Source organism: Corvus kubaryi, unplaced genomic scaffold, assembly GCF_017639235.1.
Source record: "Corvus kubaryi isolate FWS band 111438036 unplaced genomic scaffold, C.kubaryi_AGA036_p1.0 134, whole genome shotgun sequence".
Classification (NCBI taxonomy): domain Eukaryota; kingdom Metazoa; phylum Chordata; class Aves; order Passeriformes; family Corvidae; genus Corvus; species Corvus kubaryi.
Genome location: NW_024580668.1, coordinates 280,221 through 299,724, shown reverse-complemented (window position 1 = coordinate 299,724; position 19,504 = coordinate 280,221). Strand labels below are relative to the sequence as shown.

The following is a 19,504-nucleotide window of genomic DNA, read 5'->3' as shown; positions in this document are numbered from 1 at the left end:
CCAGCAAAGTCTGTGCCATATCTTCAGACAGACCAAATATGTTTGCTAGTGCCAGAGTCGTCCAAAGAGCACATTGGTTCAGTGTCAAGAAGACTCCTTAAACACTGGTACCCTATCCACCAATTAAGACTGCTGAGTTAGTCTAAATTAACCACTCCTTTTTCTTTTTTCTCTCCTATCCGCTCCTCAAAATGTTTATAGAAAATTATTTTAAACTTTAGAGACTGTGGTGGTGTTTCCTCTAACAGTCCTGGTTCATTTTCTCAGAGATGTTTAAACTAAAACAATGGTGTTGGCTCCTGTACCATGGCCCAGGTGCCATCCATCAGTGTTTTGGCAGTGTGGTTATTTTGCCTTATTAATGGCCATACGTTACTTTGGCTCCATTGTTATGGCCATAACTGCATGTTACCTTCAAAAAGAAACAGTTTTAAAAACAAATCAGAAGATGAGTTGGTTTTTTTTCTTTTGAGTAGACTCTAAATCACAATGATAAATTCCAGAAGTATTTACTTGGATTATTTCAGGGCAATAAAGCTCAGATATTGTGTGCTCCTCCTGGATTCCATCATAATATGAAATAAAACTGAACAAAGTTAAAAGGAGATCTGGTGAATTAATATTAACTCCCAGGATTATATTTCTTAGCACAAATCTGTAATAGCCATCTTGAAAGAGAAGTTATAAAAGACTGGAGTTTAATCAGAAGTGAAGAAGAAAAAGCCAAGAAAAAGCTCACAAAGTCATGCATGAATGTCAAGTCAACATGCGCTTAGGTTTAACCACTGTTCTCAATTTGATAATCTTGTGAGTCAAAAAATTTCTCTGAAAAGATCATTATTAAGATTTGTTCAAGCACGTCAACAAACAGATAGGTTCTTTTATGTGTTTGGTACCCCAGCCTGTATGAGGGGCAGAACTTTTTTGTTCAGGAAAAATGGTGAACTGGGTTTAAAACCAAAAGAAATAGAAAAAGAGAGAAGGGACTGTTGAAGACCCAGACTGAGCCAAAATTAAGAGGAAGCGATGGAGAGTCTCAAATAATATTGTAAACAGTGATTGTAAATACTTTAGTTAACAAATGGCTAGTGGCACTTTTAAATTTGCAATTACTAAGATTAAAAAGAGGGGTATTCTTGATACGTCATTAAAGCTTGCAGAATGACAAAGAAGCTGCTGACCCTCATACATTATTCCAATAATTTTGTTATCTGTATGATCTTTAATTCCCTACTCTTCATCTGCACTACAGACTCTATAGGTTGTGCCAGCCGCCTACAGATGGGGATTTATAGAAGTAAGAGGCACCTCTTGGCAGCCCCACAAGAGAACTTGGCTCTGAGGAGCCCTGGCCGAGGACCCTACGAACTGTCTCCAATGGTGCTGCTGCGCTCTGGAAGAGAGGGACCTGCTGGCCCAGGCATCAGGAATCTGCCTTTGAACGCCTGAAACCCATGCAGGATTTGTGTATTTCTTTGACTACTTGAAATTCTTGAAACAAACACCACAGGCAAGAATGGATGCTGCTGCCATTCGCCAGATGGCTGGAAAATGACCATTATTCTTCAAGAAAGCACAGTTCTCCTGGTGACTTCTTTGTGCAACCACCTCAAAGTTGTAGACTTCAAGATACAGCTTGGTTCAGAAAATCCTGATGGACATGCCTCTCTCCCTGTACTGCACCTGGCACCCATTTAACTGCCAGCAGGTTTTTGGTCAACATCCTTTAGCGGTATCTTCATAAACCCCTCTTTTTCATGAACAGACCTGCACTTCTGAGCAAAGAATAAGTCTATGGCTTATTCAAATAAGAACATAAAGTATTTCTTCCAGAGTAATTTTCCACTTCAGCCCAGTGAGAGAATCTATGCTGCAGAGTATACATTCCATAATACTACTTATCGTTACTTCATTTTACTTACTGTAGCTTTCAGGTTTTTGATTAACTCTTTTTACTAATGCCCTGTGATTATGTACTCTGGAATACAGTGCTAGCGAAGAGGAGTGTGGGATTTTTAAGAAAACTTTACAGAGAAAAAATACAGTCTTACAATCTGATTATTTGAACAGATGTAGTTTTTAAAACAGGTCAGAAGAACTATACTTATTTATGTGGAGTGGAATAATACGTGTTTTCAATCATGTTATTATATGTACAAGATTAAAATAAAAATTATATTGTTTAAAATGGGACCAATATACTGGCAGTATACACAGTTACTCCCAGTTTACTGAAAAAATCTACATTATTTAAAATCTTCAGTATTTAAGCAGTCTTAAATACAGTTATTAAGATGTATTAGGGATGCTTTTAAGTTAAAAGAAAAAAGGAATCGTGTATATAATGTTCTTTATTTTTTCTTGTTTGAAAAATCGTTCTCCATTCTGTCAGTGTTACCCTAAGCATTGTCATTTTTTCCGAATTACTGGCTGAAACTAATCAAAGCATGTCAGCAGTCTCAGGACAGAAATAATGTTCTTTTGGAGTGAGTGCCTTAACATGACCAGCCCTCCCTAACATGGCAGGTGTACAGGAAACTCCCCATTCCTCTGTTCCTCCACAGCCTCCTTTAAACCAGCTCCCAGTCAGGAAACCCAGGAGTGCTTTGCAGTAATGTATATTTTAGAAAATAAAGGTTTGGGGGTTTTATTTGTGTTGTTGTTTGTTTTTTAGTAGGCTTAATTTTATTTTATTAACATCCAAAGCAACTCAAAAACTAAAATTGAATGTTTTTATTTGGACATGAAGGCCTCTTAAATTTTTCTAATCTTCTCTTGAATGCAAAACTGTTTATGGCAAGTTGGGGGATGCAGTTTGTTATGAATCTTGTTTCTTAATTTTTTGTTTTCTTCTCTCACAGACTGAAATAATTTTGGGGAAGGAACTTGTTTTGATCTCTTTTTTTATTTTGTACTTTTATCTGCTTCCTCTGATCTACAGCAACATGTTGCAGGGAACTAGGACAGCCCATGGACTGCCAGCTGTGGGATGCATGGATTTGGTACTGGGTATCTGTTCTGGACTGCAGCCAGATGAGCAGATCACTATTTCAATGCACTTTTTGTTAAATTTTGGAAAACTTACTGTTACCATTTGCTATTTGAAGAAGAAATAGATGCTTCCTCACTGAATCCTCAATTTAAAAAGTACTTAGTACTGTAAGAAGCATAGGAAGACTGTAAAGTAAAAAAGAACCCGTTGGGTGAGCCCTGGCTGTGTCCCCATCAGTTCTGCTCCGCATAACAGCTGCAGCCTGGGCAGGATCCTGGCCCACGCCTGCAGCCTCTGTCAACACGAGACGCAGGGTAACCAAGGGCATGTACACTGTGCACTGTTTTACACTGAAATGTATGTCTTGTTCTCACTGAAAACCTGAGAGAAGTTTTTATTATTAAAAGTTGGTTTATATTATAAGGAAAGAAGGTTGATCTTATTTTCTCTTACACCCTTTAGTTCCTTAGCCCTGCATTCTGCTGAGCAGTTTTAAGTTCTGATATACTTGTATGGCGTGGGGAGGAGTCAGAAGTAGAAATGGGAAGGGGAAGGGTGGGTTTGATTTCAGCTCAAACTGGCAGTGTAGAGCTGAACTCTTCCTGTTTGTGCAGTCCCCTAAAGCTGTGGGGGAAACCACAGACTCCTGTTAAGGTAGAAACGAAAAACTGGTTTGATGTCATAAAATTGTGGGGTATGAACCAGTGCTGGGAAAGAACAGGTTCAAGTGGAAAAAGAAGAGAGCACAAACCAACCTGCAAGCAGAGAGGTTAGGTCTGCAGAATTTCCAGGGCTAAAAGCAAAGAATCAGGCCTGGCAACAACAGAACAAGTGCAGATTTTGTAGATTTGGAACATCTGATACAGTGGAAGTGTGGAAAATAATCAAGATGGAGAACATGGGAACTATAGCAGCTGGATGATGAGGTGTCTGGGGTTGGGTGGCAGCTGCAAGTGGAATTTCTTATGTATGTGTCTTGTAACTGAGTTTGCTGAACATTTTCATTAACCACTGAAGCATAGATATTAGCAAGTGATGCTAATTTGGGAGACACTAATCCTCCAAAGGATTCTGGTACAGACACAAAAAAACCCTGAAGGACTTTGAACACTGAAGGGGATGAAATGAGTGGGAGTAAATTTTTCAGTACATGAAGATTGAACAAAATATTTTGCTATATTTCTTGTTAATTGATAATAAAAGGAGCATGTCACAGAGTTTGTCACAAGATGACACTGAGGCAATTTGATGGAATCATGAAAGCTCAGCCTGCACGAGGAGACAAATGGTCAGTTATGATGGAGAAGTATTCAAGCCTCTGTGCTGGGGCCAAATAATTAAGTGAAAATGCAGTAGCTAGGAGTTGAGGAGAACAGATGCCTCTATAAGAAAATAATAATGAGAAAGGTAAAGACAGTTCAATCTGAACATAAATACAGCCTGAAGGAGACAAAGGGGTACAAGTGATCAGGGATAAATATTGGCTGAAAGTTTTTCTTCCGTCAGGCTTTGACAAAAAAAGAGGTAGCTTGTCCAAAGCAGGTTTTAAAGGCTGAAGCAGTGCCTGGTGCAGCAGGAGAGATGCAAGCTGTCTCCAGTTCTGATTAAGATGGATTCTCTGAGGAGCTAAAAGGTGAGAAAGGTGAAACTGGTAAGTGTAAAAAATGCAGGCTGTATGGTAAATGTTGCTAAAAGTCAGTAAAAGGACAGTACACTCCCTTAGGTGGTCTTGATCACCCTTGAGCTTACAAAGCATGTGATTTGAATGAACAAAATTGAGCGATTGAATTAGCTGCAGGAAAAAGGAGTGAAACCGATGGGTGACATTAGTGCACATGATGGTTATAATAATCTCATCAGGACTTTAGTATCAGAAAAATTACTGATATATTAGTGTCATTCTTCTTATAGAACAGTCAGCCATTAGGTTTAATTCTCAAAGTTACATATCAAAAAGGTAGTTCTTTACCAAAGGAATTTACATCCAAAAATCTGTCCCACTTTTGGAGGGTGTTGTGATTCCCCCAGTTCCTAACAAGGGAGGTTAGCAGGTAGAGAGGGTCTAGACAGAAAACCCCCAACAAAACCAGCCCTACTGTTGTAAGGCTCTGGGTCCTGGGTCAAATCCTGAGCAGATTGTGCTCAGACTCTTTATCCATTTCAAAAAAAGCAATAAACCTCCTGATTTTTACACTTCTAAACTGATCTAAAGTGTTCTCTATCCTGTTCCAGCATGTCTCAATAAAGCTGTTTCTTTGCTTTAGGACACAATTTCTTCAGCTTTCTTGCCCACTAGCAGCAGGGAAAGCAGAGAGCAGCACCCTGGCTGGTCTGAAGAGCAGAGAATTACCACGACTTTTCCAGTCATCCTGGAGAAGCCAAACTGCTGCTAAATAAAGCTGCTTTCACTGAGCTGCCAAAGCTCCCTTGGAGCTCTTTAACAACCCCTTCTGGCTGACAGGATTCACTATTTGAAAAATAATTCTCCTTGCCAAAATAATGACTCATTTTGTAAAATGTCAATTAATACCCTGCAGAGTCTGCAAAAAAATAGGTCTGTTTTTAAATGAATTAGGATTAAAATTAGTAATTAATGTTTGAATCAAGTGATTATTTTCTCAATCCTGCTTAAAATTAAATTTGGTTATAAGCATGTTGAAGGCAATGAGGAAAGAATCATTATTATTTAATCAGTTTTAAATGACTTACATAATTACTTACATGAGTGACGTATTTTCATCTTGAGATAATTAAAAATAATTAGTATGGTTTTATCACAGTTTTAATGTGCAAAAATCAAATTCACATTATTAGAGGTCCTTGAATGCTTGGGTTTTTGATGGAACTTATCTGCAAATTATTGCATGAAAGTTAATGCAATGCTTGCAGAGAGTGATTTGGCAAGGATGCATCATTCATCTCTGATTCCACATGAACTCAGTTCTATTTTATTTTTCAGGGAGTTTATTATAGTCTTCTGAAATAATAAGCAATTTCAATAATAAGCAATTTTAGAGCTGGTATAACACATAATGTGTCTTGCTGCAAGAAATAACAAACCTTGAGCCTTATTTCTTCTGCCTACTCTGGTGTTATAGAGTTGATTGCAAACCAGCAACAACCAATAGGTTTAAGCATATAACTCAAACCCAACAGAAATTTCCAACATTTTAAGCAGTAATTTAAAATTATGAAGTAGGGAGCTATTTCACCTCTGTACAGATGGTAAATGAGAACAAGATGTAATTCTAACTGAAATGACTGCATTAAAATTGTGGAGTGACAAGAAACAAACAGCAGTTTTCACACTGGATGGGTGTGATCAGCACTACACGGCTCACATCTCTCTTGGGATCTGCCAGGAATTGATCACCAATGATCTGATAAGTGGGATAAGTAATCTTGTGGGACCAAAAAAAAAAAAAAATTATTAAATGTCTTTTAGGACAACGAAATCCAAAGGCAATTGAAAAAAGCTGCAGAAGAATGTTGCAGTAATGAGTGTCTGAAGTGATTCAATGGCAATAAAATGAACCATCAGCAACTGCAGAGTATTGGTCACACAAAATAAATAATTAGGCACTGGAGGTACAAAGTCAAGTTTTAAATTTGATACCCAAGCTTTGGAAAATCTTTCAGAGTTTCCTTGGACTGTTCCCTGGAATCATTAGTTCAGCATTTTGTGGCAATCTAAAAGAAAATAGAATTGTTAGGAACAGAAAAAGAACCATAGCTGAAAACCCTATTAATTCCATGGTCCCCCTGAGTCCTAAACACTACAAGATTTATTATTGGTTTAGGCATGAAACACTTTTGAACCACCTTGAGAATCTGCACACAAGAAATATGCCCTGTGCCATCCAAGAAGGGGTTTTTGCAGCACAGAAATAACTCAATTTCATGGGAGCATAGGCATCCTCTGACCTCTGAACCACCTGTACTCAAATTCAGCAGTTTTTCCTCCTGATTTTCCTCTCTGTATATACCCCAGAAAGGTTCTTGATGAGAAGCTCTGGGTTTCTCCCTTCATCAAGTGAGTTTCCTTTAGTTTGGGTTTTTATAACCATTAAAAAAATGTCAAAAAATACTGTTTAGAATTTGCCTTAATAGCTGAGATCAGACTCATCTGAGTCTGGTCTCAAAGTGGTGAAAAAAACTGGAAACCACATATTTCTAGCTTAATTCCTCATTAGTAGCTAAGTTTTATTCATGGATACGCATAAAATTGTAAAATACGTTAAATCTCATGGAAATATCTGTATAAGCAGCAGTAAGTAAAACTCCTGCTGGTTTCAACAGCCTTTTGCAGACATAAAATCAGGCAGGAGAAAAGATTTTATGACAAGTTGCCATGGCTTACAAAACCACAGTTCCATTTAGTATATCTCTATTTGATAAAGGCTCTAGCAAACTTCCCAATTTCCAATTAGTAATGGAATTAAAACTACAGTTTCAGCATACCTGTGCATTAACAATCCATAGAAATTACAGCAGCTGTGCATTTACTGGCTGGTAAATAGCATTATCCCTCTTTGCATGTGGAGAAATTAAATACAAAGGTAAATTACCATGTTAAGATAGAAAAGGAGAGAATAAGATTCCTCTTTTCCTCAGATGGAAACTTTTTCTGCTGGGCCAAGCCATGTGGCTAATGGCTTCCAGAAGGTTGCTCGTGATCAGCAGATAGTCAACGCAGGCTTCTTCTCCTCCCAGAATAACCAAGTACTAGGTAACCATTAAAGTTGTATTGTGTTTATCGCAGTCAAAAATCTACTTCTGGATTCATGATTAAGGAAATTCATGAAAGGACAGAGTGCCCTCTTCCAAATTAATGCCATGTTAGATGTGAATCTGAAATTTCCACTGCCAGATTCTGAAAAACGGCAGGGGCTGCAGAATTAAAACTAAAAAAAAAACCTATCAAGCAAAGAAATTTCCAGTATCACTTTACAATTATGCTGCCTATATCTACAGCTGAAAGGAGAATGCATTAAGAACAGTTGCCCAGGTCTGAAATCCTGTCTGGAGTAGCTGGATTCCCTAAAGACAGAAGAAGTAAATATTCAGTTAGCTCCACTGGGATAATTTCGCTGGTTTTGTCAGCAGGACATTTCAAAATCCATACAGCTATAGACACACACATAAAATACTGAGCTTTCCAAAAGAGAGACCTGTAAAACTAAGCTTTTCTGTGTAAAGATCCATCAGCTGCTGTCATGACTATGGAGGTCAGTCAGGTGTAATTGCCCTAAACTGGCCCTCCTGGGGCTATCCTTTACTGCAGCTGAATGACAATCAAATATGCAAAATTGCTTCTTGCCTCTGAAGGCCAGAGGAAATGAAGGGAATCACTCCCAGGCTCTCTCTTTCTCAAAATGAATTTTCCCACTTATTAACATGAGCAATAAGCAAATACAGCTTAAGCAGTCACAGGAAATTGTTTTCAAAAAGGAATTTTTGATCAATACAGCTGAATGAACACTATTAAGGGTGATATTTAAAAATTAATTTCGCTGTTCGTATCTTTTTGCACATGTCCTTCATATGATTTTTTGCATAATACCACTCCAGTAATATCACTTTTTTGCTCATCTGGACCGGACAATGGACAGCTAGAGAGACTCCTCATAACTACCCTCAAAAGTGTTCAGCCTCACTAGTTTTAGACAGACCAGCCCATAAAAATCTTCAGACATACTAAGAGCTTCCATGTGCATCCCAAAACTGATATACACAGTAAACTGCAATCTGTGTAAACCTACAAAAACCCTCAAAATAGATTTTAAAGACAGGACAACTGTTCACTCCCACTCCTTTCCCATCATTACACCAGTATGGCCTGAATATATTCAGAGTGCTATCACCTGTAATGGAAGCTGCTGCTGGTAGGTGCTGAAACAGGATGTCTTTTCCACACACTTCAATTACATTAAAGTGGCAGGGGTTTGGAATTGTCAAACTATTCAGTTATTGACCGGCCTTCAGACAGAGAGGATTTGTTTCTAGTTTTTCACTTTAACCTTGTGTTCCGTTAAATTCACTACAGTTAGCACTCGGAAGAACTGCATTTTGGAAGATTCAGTCAGATAGTAAGGCTATGTGCACAATCCTCTCTCTGACCAATCCCTTACACTTCATCAGCTCTTGTGAAAAAAAAAACTGAGGAAGATAACAGTCTCTGAAAGAGCAGGGTTGAAAGGGATTTTAATCACCTGATTTTTTCCTCTTTTCCACAAAACAGTGGAGAGCATAGGACAGCCAAAGGGAAGGGACATTGTTTCATTTTCTGACTGAAAACACCATAAGAAATGATTGCTTCACAAAACCATGTCAGAATCCATTTTTTCCCCTAGCATTTAAGCCAGCTTCTTCACAGGAGGAATGATCACTTGATATTAAAATTAAAATCACCACTAAAACATCAACTGCAGATGAATTTCATCAACAGTATCTAAGAAACTTCTGGCTAATTTTTTTATAATGCATCTCTCCCCTGAAAGCAGTAGAAGTATAGTCAGTATAAGGGGAAGGAGATTTTGGTTCCCTGCATTCAGATCCCCCTATATAAAGCTGCTTCAGTCCTGCATTAAGTGCTACAGCATGATTTAATGTGGGATGTGTAGAACAAAGATGAAAATATGCCAGATTGTAAAATAGTAATTTCCTTTTTTTTTTCTATTTATAGTTTCTTCACAATGTTCTGTCTTAAATGGAAGAGATTTTTAATAAATTACTGTCTTTGCAGAGCCACAAAACATCAACAGTTTATACATAGGACATCCATGTGATTGATACATCTGGCAACACATTAATCTTTCTTAGTCTTTCCCTAGACAGAACTTCTACAGAAACCAACAGATTTCCATTCATTTAATTTAGTTCCCTGAAAATCTCTCTCTTTGATTCTAGATGCTGCTTGGCACAGCAGTCACGTGTGCTTAAATGTACAGTCAAATGGATGGGTTGCCTAAGAGCAAGGGTACACATGTACACGGAGATTCGGTGCTGCAGCCGAAGGGAAGGGCTTCAGCCTCACAGTTCTGGCACGTCCTGGGCCAGGTTTGGCACTCATCCCACTTTTCTGTGAACTGGTTCAATTTGCTAACTCAGCCACAATCTCTTCATTCTTTTGCTGGCATGCTTTCTGCTCAGTTAGCAAGCTGCATCAGCTAACAGCAGGGTCCAGTGAATCACTACAAGGTACCAGAGGAAAGCATGGAGTGCGGAGCAGGAGAAGCACTCTGTCCCCCTCTCAGTACTGCATTCTCCATGGGTGTAACTTCACTCTGAGATACTTCAGTAAAACCCAGTATTCACCCTTCTGGAACTCTGGACACAGACATTCCTGAGTAAGGAGTTTCCTGATGGCCAGCTGAGGGGTAGAACCACAGGCACTACCATTACTATGAAGAAGGCTGCTGGCAACCAAGGCTGTTACCATTGCCAGGGGCTTATCATGGCCTCGCTGGTGCAGCTCGGGACCCCAGAGCTGAACAAACAGCTCATGGCAGTACTCTCATCTGCTTCAGTGCAAAGTTGGAGGGCTCCCTTGATCCCTCCCTCCTTGAATGCTGTTTGGTAAACACGGGCAGACTTTGTGATAAACTGACAGTGAACAGATGGGTAACACACCCTGTCAGCTCTGTCTGCACCTCCTCCAAAGGCACACTGAAAACTGCTGGTAACATCCATTATCTTTTGCATAGTGATCACAGTCTTCAGTTTTCAACCTCAGGGAGGGAAAGCTGAAAGGAGACAAGGAAATGAGGGGGTTCAGCTAGATGAAGGACCATGTGAAAAGATTATAATGATTTCTTTTTCAGCAGAAGGGAACACTGTGGAGCCTACTACACATGATGGCTCTGTACTGTTAAGAGATCTCGAAAAGTATAGGCTTGACAGTAAACCTGAAGGTTTCAGGTTTTAAACATGAAAACTTAAGATGAAAACCATGCCTTCTGTTCACTGGTTTTTGTCATTTGACTAAGAGAAGCAGGCATTGTAGGAGAGAACACGAGAACAGGTGGAATCTTTCACTGACCCGCAGCTCGGCAGGACTGGTAAGTGTTTTTTTGAATTGACTTTAAAGATCAGTTACCAGGTTAGAAGTGAAATCTCTTGCAATTTTCATTATGGATGAAGGCCAGAGAGAATTCCTTTGTTAGTGGTACCACATCAGATCAGAACACATTTTCAGATGCTGTTAGTGAACCAGAAAGCAGCAAGAGGATTTCACGGGGAAAGAAGAATCTTATGAGTCTCTGAAATGAGTGCCCTGCTGGCCTGCTGAATGTGGGCAAAACCCATGATTAAAGCTGCCACCATTCCTGCTTTGCTGTCTGCTGTTGTTAGACTTTATATCACAGACCGATCAAAGTCTTAATCTGAGTTCATCTTGTATGTCTACAAAGCTCCAAAACTTACCAGGGACAGGTCTGATTACCTCCAAATTATTTCCTGGTGAGAAGCCTTTTACAATTATCTGTTCTGCGGCATGGGGTTTCTTTGGAACATTTGGCTAATACATATGATACAGACATATGCATCTTCTGGGCATAACAATATGCTCAAATAATTTGTTTACTAGATGAGTGGAGGTCTACTGAGTATGAGAAAGAGTGCCATAAAATAATACCTGCTCTTTAAGAAGTAAAAAGATGAAAACCATTAAACCAAATCCTTTATCCTTAAAGTCTCACAGACTACATGGTGGGGAATAAAAAATTGTTGTCCTTCATTGTAGATATGAATGGGAACTAATAATAACAAAAAATGAGATTAAATGTTTCTCCTAACCTTGTTGAGAAGTGGTGTCAGCTTCTGGCCAAATTTTTTCTCCCATGCAGTCAATTGAGAGAGCTATGGAATTAGAGCACAGAAAGGATGTGAACAAACACAATGAATCTAAACATTAAATGGCTGCAAGCCCCTGGTCTCATTTTTTAAGAACTTTTTTTTTTTCTTGTAAACCACAAACCAAAGTCTCAAAATGCTGTACTGGTACTTCCCAGCTTTGCCTCCTTACCCATTAGTCTTTTCCAGACACACAAGATACAATGCATACTGACATTTCGAAGTGCAACCTTTATATAGCACTAGCTGGCAGATTGGCTCTGAAGGTGGCTATACTTAAGTGGGTTTTTTAATCTACTTGTGGCTACGAACTCAGAGGTCACAATAAGGCAAGTTATTGGAAGACAAAAATTAGGAAATGCTCATTCCAAACTGGTATTTGAGAAAATAAATATTTAAGCTGACTTAAATATATGCCAGAATTTTCTAATGAAGAAAGACCATAGAAAATGTAGTCATACTGAAGATTAGATTTTTAGGGGAGACATACAGGTCTTATGGAAATGATTGTTCCAAATAAATGAAAGGAAATAGTTTTGTCCCTTCACAAGCAGTCACAGGGATATTTCTTAAACAGCAAAGCAAGCATAAGGCATTTATTGGCACTATATGACTAGCTGATAGGACTGATGGCATCCAGCTGCACCTTCAGCCATTCACTTCAACAGATTTTTAAGCTCTTGTGCTGATACAGTCACTTCAGGAAGCAAAACTAAAAGTACAGACTGAATTTATGTGGATGTGTAACACAAAGGGGGATTGTTGATCTGTAAGGGTATTAAAGAAGTCTAAGGCATTGTCTAAGGAAAGCGTACTTAAATTGTCCTGCTTTTATAGCACAAATAATTGATTTATCCCCATTTACATATTACATCAATGATGGAACAAATGTACAAATTTGACTAGTCAGGACCTGTTGGACCAGACAGCCAACCTATGATGAATGAAGTGCTCCCTTTTTCTCTGAATGCTCAGATAAATAACTGGTATAATAATCACAGAATGGCCTGCACCAAATCCATAGGGATCCCCCGCTGAAAATCCCTGCTTCCACAGAGTGGGGGGCAATGGTACATCTCACAAGTGGGTGGAAGAATTTTATTATTCTCTGTTGCTTGACCAGGAGATGGCAGTGATTCCCTTTGCAGAAATAAGAAAGCTCCAAAAAGACACAGAACTGCAGTCAAGAGGCTCAGGGGACACGGAAAAACATGCAGAAAAGAGACATGCAGAAAACAGCCTCCTTGAGCTCAGTGAACAAAATCACAGTGCAGATAGCAGAGGGAGTATAGCTAAGGTATTTTCCTTGTTTCTGTGACTATCGTTAGTATTTCTTTGGTGTCTAAAATAAAGAAAAATTCTTGGAGAGACACACAGCTCCCGGAGCTTTCAGTTTGGTATTATTCATAGCCCTAATTATATTTCAAGAAGAGCAACAAATTTATATCTGTCAATAGCAGCTGTATGTTAATGTTACTTGTATGTTAGTGATATTTGTGAAAATATGCTCAGAAGCTTGTACATTTGAAAGAGCCTGAATAAGCAGAAGAGATCACCTTCCCCCCAGGCTCCTCCACAGAGAAAAGCTCCATATTCCTGTGCCAGTGCTGTGACTCAGAACAGGCAGCTTCGCACCACTGCTCCCTGTCATTGCCTCTTTGTGTCCATCTTCCCCCCTTGCAACTTCATAGATCTCATCATTATTGTGCTATCCCTAGAGCACATCCTGGGTATGTTCTGTAAATCCTCCCCTGCCTCAGCCTCGGCCCACACTGACAGCCTACTTGCATCACTCCTGAACTGCCCAGGGAGGTTGTGGATGTCCAGAGACCAGAAGTGTCCAAGGCCAGACTGGATGGGTTTCAGAGCAACCTGGGTTAGTAGAAGGTGTCCCTGCTCATGGCAGGGGAAGTGTTGGGACTGCATCCCTTACAACCCTTAACAATCTGTAGAAAAAGACTTGCTCTCCTAAAGAAGCAGTAGGAATTGTGTGGCTGCGTAGGAAACTCTTACTCTCTGGCCTGCAAAATGCATATGCACAAAAAAAAATGCTTTTGAAACAGTTTATTTCCCTCATTTTGCTGAAGGTCTAGAAATAATCTACAGAGGGAAGATCCAGACCAGAGTGCTGAAAAATATAGTGAATTTTGTGTGGTTCTTAAAAGATATTAATGGTAACCACATTTCAAAATTATATTTATCCTGGAAGTATGAGAGTTATAAATTTATTAAATTACTATGACAGATCCAGTTGTGGTTTGTGTGATGCCGCCCCATTAATCTCAATCTAAAAGAAATTTGTAGATTTTTACCAAGAATCTGGCAGAATGAGTGGAGGAATATAGTTTGCCCATTCAAAGGAGTTAACACTTCAAAAGTAATGATAAACATTCCTAGAAAACAGCTCACAGAAGTTCCCGTGAGAGAAATTTTTTACATCAAATATTCATTACATCACTGTAAATATACACCACCAGTTAGTCCACAATGTTATGTCAATGTAAGAAAAGGCATGGGTCTTCCTGTAAATTATGTCTTGCAGCTTTTAAAAGACTTCTGCAGGACAAATTATGTAAGTAAGGACTGTTGGAATAGGGCTTTCTCTGCATCTTTGTCATTTCCCTTTTAATAGGTATGTGTGATGGTTTCAGTGGTCTGACCAAACCACATAACTCTGCTGTCATCTGCATCCCATAGAAAAAGTATTTATTCCCACCTTGTCAGTCTAAACTTCTTCTACTACTCCTTCTACTAGGAAGAACAACTCAAGCTGTCTTTTTGCAGGCTGGCATTAACTGCTTCCATATCATGCAATCCTCCATCCTCCAGGCAGATAGATTCCAGTCCCTTCGAGGTTATAAGTGTCCTCTAGGCTCACACTGAAGCTCTGCAGACAGAACACTAAGTTCAATAGCTTTACACTGGATCACACCGTGGCAAGAAGGTATTTTGCAAATAAATGGGGGCATACTCTGTGTGGGAACTAAGCAAGCTGGCTAACTTTATTTCAAGCCAAGAACCTGAAAAGTCACATTAACACAGCCTGGAGCATTGTGGAGCAAATTCACCTCACCCAGAGATTCGAGGACAGAGATTGCCTTTCAAGCAATAATTCTTGTGCATCTACAAAAGCCAGTCCAGTTTTAGCTAGTTGTGGATCAGTCTCCACTGTTTCCATTGGCTTAAAAAAAATTGTACTTACATTTGGGTAGCTATTGTAGTCTATCCCTAAGGAGAGCAGCAACTTCTCTTTTAAATGTAATATGTAAATTAAAAGCAGCCTTTAGTCTCTTAGTGGCTAGAAAATGGATGTCAACACTGGGTACCTCAGTGTATGTCACTGGGACAGAAGCACACTGCCATGGCAGGAAGGAAAACAACATGGAAGAGGTTAGCATTATTTCTCCATTAAGCTTCTACCATCCTGTCTCATAATAATCCAAAAAGAGAAATGACAAACTTTGCATTAATATGTATTTGTTTTATAGTGTACTGTCATATACATATGAAAAAATGTTACTGTTAAACATTACTGCACTATTTGAGCAAGATAAAGGATGAAGATTTTTCTCCCACTAGCCAGTATTTATTCACAGTTTGCTTTTAGGAAGTTTCTTTAAACACTTTTTACATTCTTTGTAAACTTTCCTCCTAAAGCTTCACTATAGGAGGAATATTATTAAATTATATCATATCAGTTTAGTTTAGTTTGCCATCCAGTGCAGCCTTAAAGATTCATTTCTTCGGTGTCAGCTTGATGGGTTTACCCTCAAATAGTCACAAAATCATCAAAGCAAATACGAGGCTATTTGGCTGAACACACCAAATCACGAGTTAATTGCTTTTAGTGAGAGAATAGCTTTGTTCCAACAAAGACAGGTGCCACAGCACAACTCAAGTATATCAGAAACAACATGACTAGCAGGAAAATGAAAAGGTCTAAAAAGCTATTGTCCCTTGCTCTTTTACTGCAAACTAATGTGCATATATATGGTACATATCAGATGATAAGCTTGAGAAATTGCATTTTTGATGGATGTGATTACTATAACTGCAGTAACACGTCTCAGTGACAATACAGCCTGATTATTTAACCTCAATCTAACATTTGATCATTAGAAGGATCTAGGTCTTCACAATGTCTCTTTACATTTTCCTTTAAAAGCACCACATTCTTTCCTTTTGTCCAATCAAAACACACTGAATTAAATCTGGGCCTGTCAGGACAGATAGTCTTGAAAACTAATGTGGCATGTTATCTAGTAAAATGACACTAATTGACATCAATTTATCCAATAAAATGACTTCAATTCACCCAAAAGTTATGGCCCACAGAGTACAATAGAGCATGGATTTCCTCACATCTGGAAATCAGAATCATGGTCACATTCAACATCAATTTCCTTCCTTCCCAACTTTCAGCTAATGTCATTCTGGCCCGAGTGCTGGCATCAGCAGATGTGCTGCCTTGCTTAGCCATTGCAGCTTTTTCCAAATGGCCCCTAATCTTGGTGGTTGTCAGGCTGCCAGGTAAAAGGAATCTGTCAATACACACAGCTCCAGCTTCCTAAATCCCTCCATAATTCTCATTCCAGTCAATGTCAGAGTAATTGCAGTTTCATATGATCAGTGTCCTATCCAAGTACAGTCCCACATCCGCATAAATATTTCCTGATCTGTATTTTCACCCAGCCCTGGAAGACAAGTAATTGTTTCCTATTATACTTGTTTTACCATTTCAGTCCTTAGCCTCAAGTTCAAGGTGTCTCTTAGTTGCCATCCATGTGAAGGTTATTCTGTTATGAGCATAATGCCCTTCCTCATTCACACTGTCATCATCTCCTCCTCTGTTCTCCGTGATGATTGCCTGTCCTTAAAGTCTGTATCTGGATAATGTAATATTACAGCCTGTTTCCTGAACTGGCAACATTTCACTTACTCCAATTACACCAGATTTGTCTTCAAGCAGCAGATGTCCTTGCTCTCCCAGTCTTGTTTGCCATTTCCCTCCCGGCCTCATCATGCCCTCCAGCACACAAAGGATTCCCCTGCTAAACAGTAAGCAGAAGCTGGTGTGCCTCATTCAACATTTTTCATACCTGTCTAACTGGAAGATGAAGTTGTGCAGTTATTTCGTCTGTGAAATAAAAATCTGGAATCTTTTATCAGATCATGGTTAGCCCCTGCTTCAACAAAAAAGGGTGCTCAGTATAACCTCTAACAGAGACAAGGCAAAACATTATACAAGAGAAGCTTTCCCACATTCTTAGCCCTTGTAAGCTCCCAGAGAGTCAGACAGCTGCAACAGCTCCTACATGGGTTGTAAAATAGCACCTGTCTGTTTCTGGTCACCAGTTGCTAAAAGCTAGAACAAACATCAAGGCCCCTGTGAAAAGACACGTCCAAAACTCACAGATGCCTGTGGAGATTTTGACTTCACTCAAGTATTTCTGGGTCTCAAAGTCAGGCTTTTGCCATTCACTTTGCAATGTAGGTTTTGCCATTTATTTCCACAGACGTCTGCATTAGCAAAAAGACTGTAATATATCCTACGGCTGGAGCCATTGCAGTTCATCTGTCACCCTGCCTCTTATTGCCAAGGGGATAGGCATGTAGGCTGATGACTTCTATTTTACAGGAACCCTGGCTGTACTAGCGCTACAACTTTCAACACCAGAGGCCTCTCCTCCTGCTCTAGCGAAATACTGCTTAACACCCGAGTCACCAACCTTAGTCACAGAAACAGCATAAGGTTTTCCAGCTCACACACTCACTGTGCATTTTATTTCATTTTCATTTTACTTGAATACACGTATTGCATATGCATTAGGCCAGCTATGCCAGAAGCATCATCACAGAAACATACTTAATTTGACAGCCTGCTCAAGTGGAACAGCAATGTTACTCATTATTTACTAGGCTGAAAGTCTACCAGAGCAGAGACTTCTAATGGAAGCTTTCCTTCCCCTCTGTGACCTATCAAGAATAGAGGAATTGCTATTCTCTGTCTCACTTCTGAGCAACAGATCATCATGCTGGATTCAAAGTGGATGTAGTCAGGATACACTAAGGACATTTTTGGTTCTCAGAATATCCAAATAGGAGTAAAAATGTAATTCATAGTCTGCAAGTTCAGTAAAAACCAACTATGCTGGCTGAGCATGTTTTTCTCACCAGTGTTACTTTCTGAGCTACTACGGCCTAAGTTAAATTTCTCATCTACTTCAATTCAAATTCCAGAGCATGTGTGAATTTGTCCTTCCGTAATTTCTAGATACAAAAAAAATACATTAGAAGTGTGACTAAACATTCACACTAAACATGTGAAGTACCAGTGGCATGATGTACTTACCAAGAAAGCATCAAACGGTTTTTCATTGTGGCATCTTTGAGGGAACGGTAAAATATCTTGAAGCTCTGAGAAACCATAGTCAGTTGTGCAACCACTTTGTAATTTGTGTTCCAGTACCAGTGAAAAAGAGTATTACTAGAAATATTTTTTCTCTTCTTTTCACAAGTCTAATCAGTTTCTAGGACTGGGGAGCTAAGGTAGTAAAGTCATGAATACTATGAATATAAAATATCTAACTTGCATTAGCTCCTCTGTATTTTATAAATGGTAATTAAATGTCCCTCACAGCTCCCAGGCTAAATAACTAGCCCAATTTTACAAGCGGAAAAGTGCTGGTTCAAGTACACAATCTGACATGGCTGCAGTTATTTTTTTTAATTCAGATACCTACACTGAAGCAGAGGATACCTTACTTTGATGACGGTCAACTACAAGGGACAGAAAAAAATTCCAGTCTGAAATTTCCCTCTTTCTGCTGTTTTATGGACCAAAAGGAGAGGAAGACATGAGAAATTTGAGAACAATCTCATAGTGCACTGTGCTATGCCCCTTGTGTGAGGCTGATCTGCTCCCTCTCAGCTCTCCTTTGCTGTGCTCTGTCTGTTGTTACAAAACCAGACTTGATCGAGTCCCTCTGCATTCTATTTAGGGAAGCACATGACCCATCTGAAAAAAGGAAAGCTTGCTACTATTGCTTTTATTTATTCCACAGGTGCTAAGGGCCAGATCAAACACCTCTACTGCATCCAGAGCTGCCCTGATTCCACAAGAAAGGCGTGCTGTCCCTGTAGCACCAAGCTGCCAGGGACAAGGACATCTCTGTGGTTTCCTGAGGGTCATTAAGAGGTCATTTTGTGCAACTTACATACACTGTACACTCTGAGACTACAACAGAAACTCAGAGAAAGTTTTAGCTATCGAGCTAAATTTACTTTCAGGGATGTTGTTAAGCTAGTAGCTTTCCAGTTTCTGTGAAGGTGAGGTGCCTAAGACCAGTCTTAGTCCTAACTGAGCAGAGAAGAGATGGCAAATGTCACTTTCACCTCAACCTCACAAACATTTTCTGTTGCTAAAAAGGAGTTGTGATTCCCCTCTTAGTATAGGTAGTTTCCTTAGCTTCCTGGCAAGAAATGCATATATTTATAAGAATTTCTCTTAGCCAAGTGCATGTTGCCAAACGTTCATGTCCTAGAAATACTGCTGTTTCCCGTTAGTTATTATCCCAACTATTTATCCCAAGTTATTATAATGCCATATGGCCATAGTAACTCGCCTGCTGCTTCCACAGTGCAATTACTTCAATTTTG

At 39.3% G+C, this 19,504-nt stretch overlaps 1 protein-coding gene and 1 long non-coding RNA gene across 6 annotated transcripts in view; one reads left to right on the top strand and one right to left on the bottom strand.

The window, feature by feature from the left end:
• The window catches only part of PREX1 (phosphatidylinositol-3,4,5-trisphosphate dependent Rac exchange factor 1), a 144,650-nt gene extending 142,000 nt beyond the window's left edge, over window positions 1-2,650 (top strand). For all 4 annotated transcript variants that reach the window (XM_042044418.1, XM_042044410.1, XM_042044399.1 and 1 more), the window contains exon 40: window positions 1,253-2,650. In XM_042044418.1, the coding sequence (XP_041900352.1) occupies window positions 1,253-1,295 (43 nt within the window). In that variant the 3' untranslated portion in view covers window positions 1,296-2,650. The remainder of the gene's footprint in view (window positions 1-1,252) is intronic.
• A 3,840-nt stretch (window positions 2,651-6,490) lies between these two features.
• Window positions 6,491-19,504, bottom strand: part of LOC121672025 — a 47,057-nt gene continuing 34,043 nt past the window's right edge. The window contains exons 4-5 of one of the 2 annotated variants that reach the window (XR_006018727.1): window positions 11,789-11,851; window positions 6,491-10,737 (exon numbers count right to left, since the gene is read on the bottom strand). This is a non-coding gene — a long non-coding RNA (uncharacterized LOC121672025). The remainder of the gene's footprint in view (window positions 10,738-11,788; window positions 11,852-19,504) is intronic. The other variant, XR_006018728.1, reaches the window with a different exon arrangement.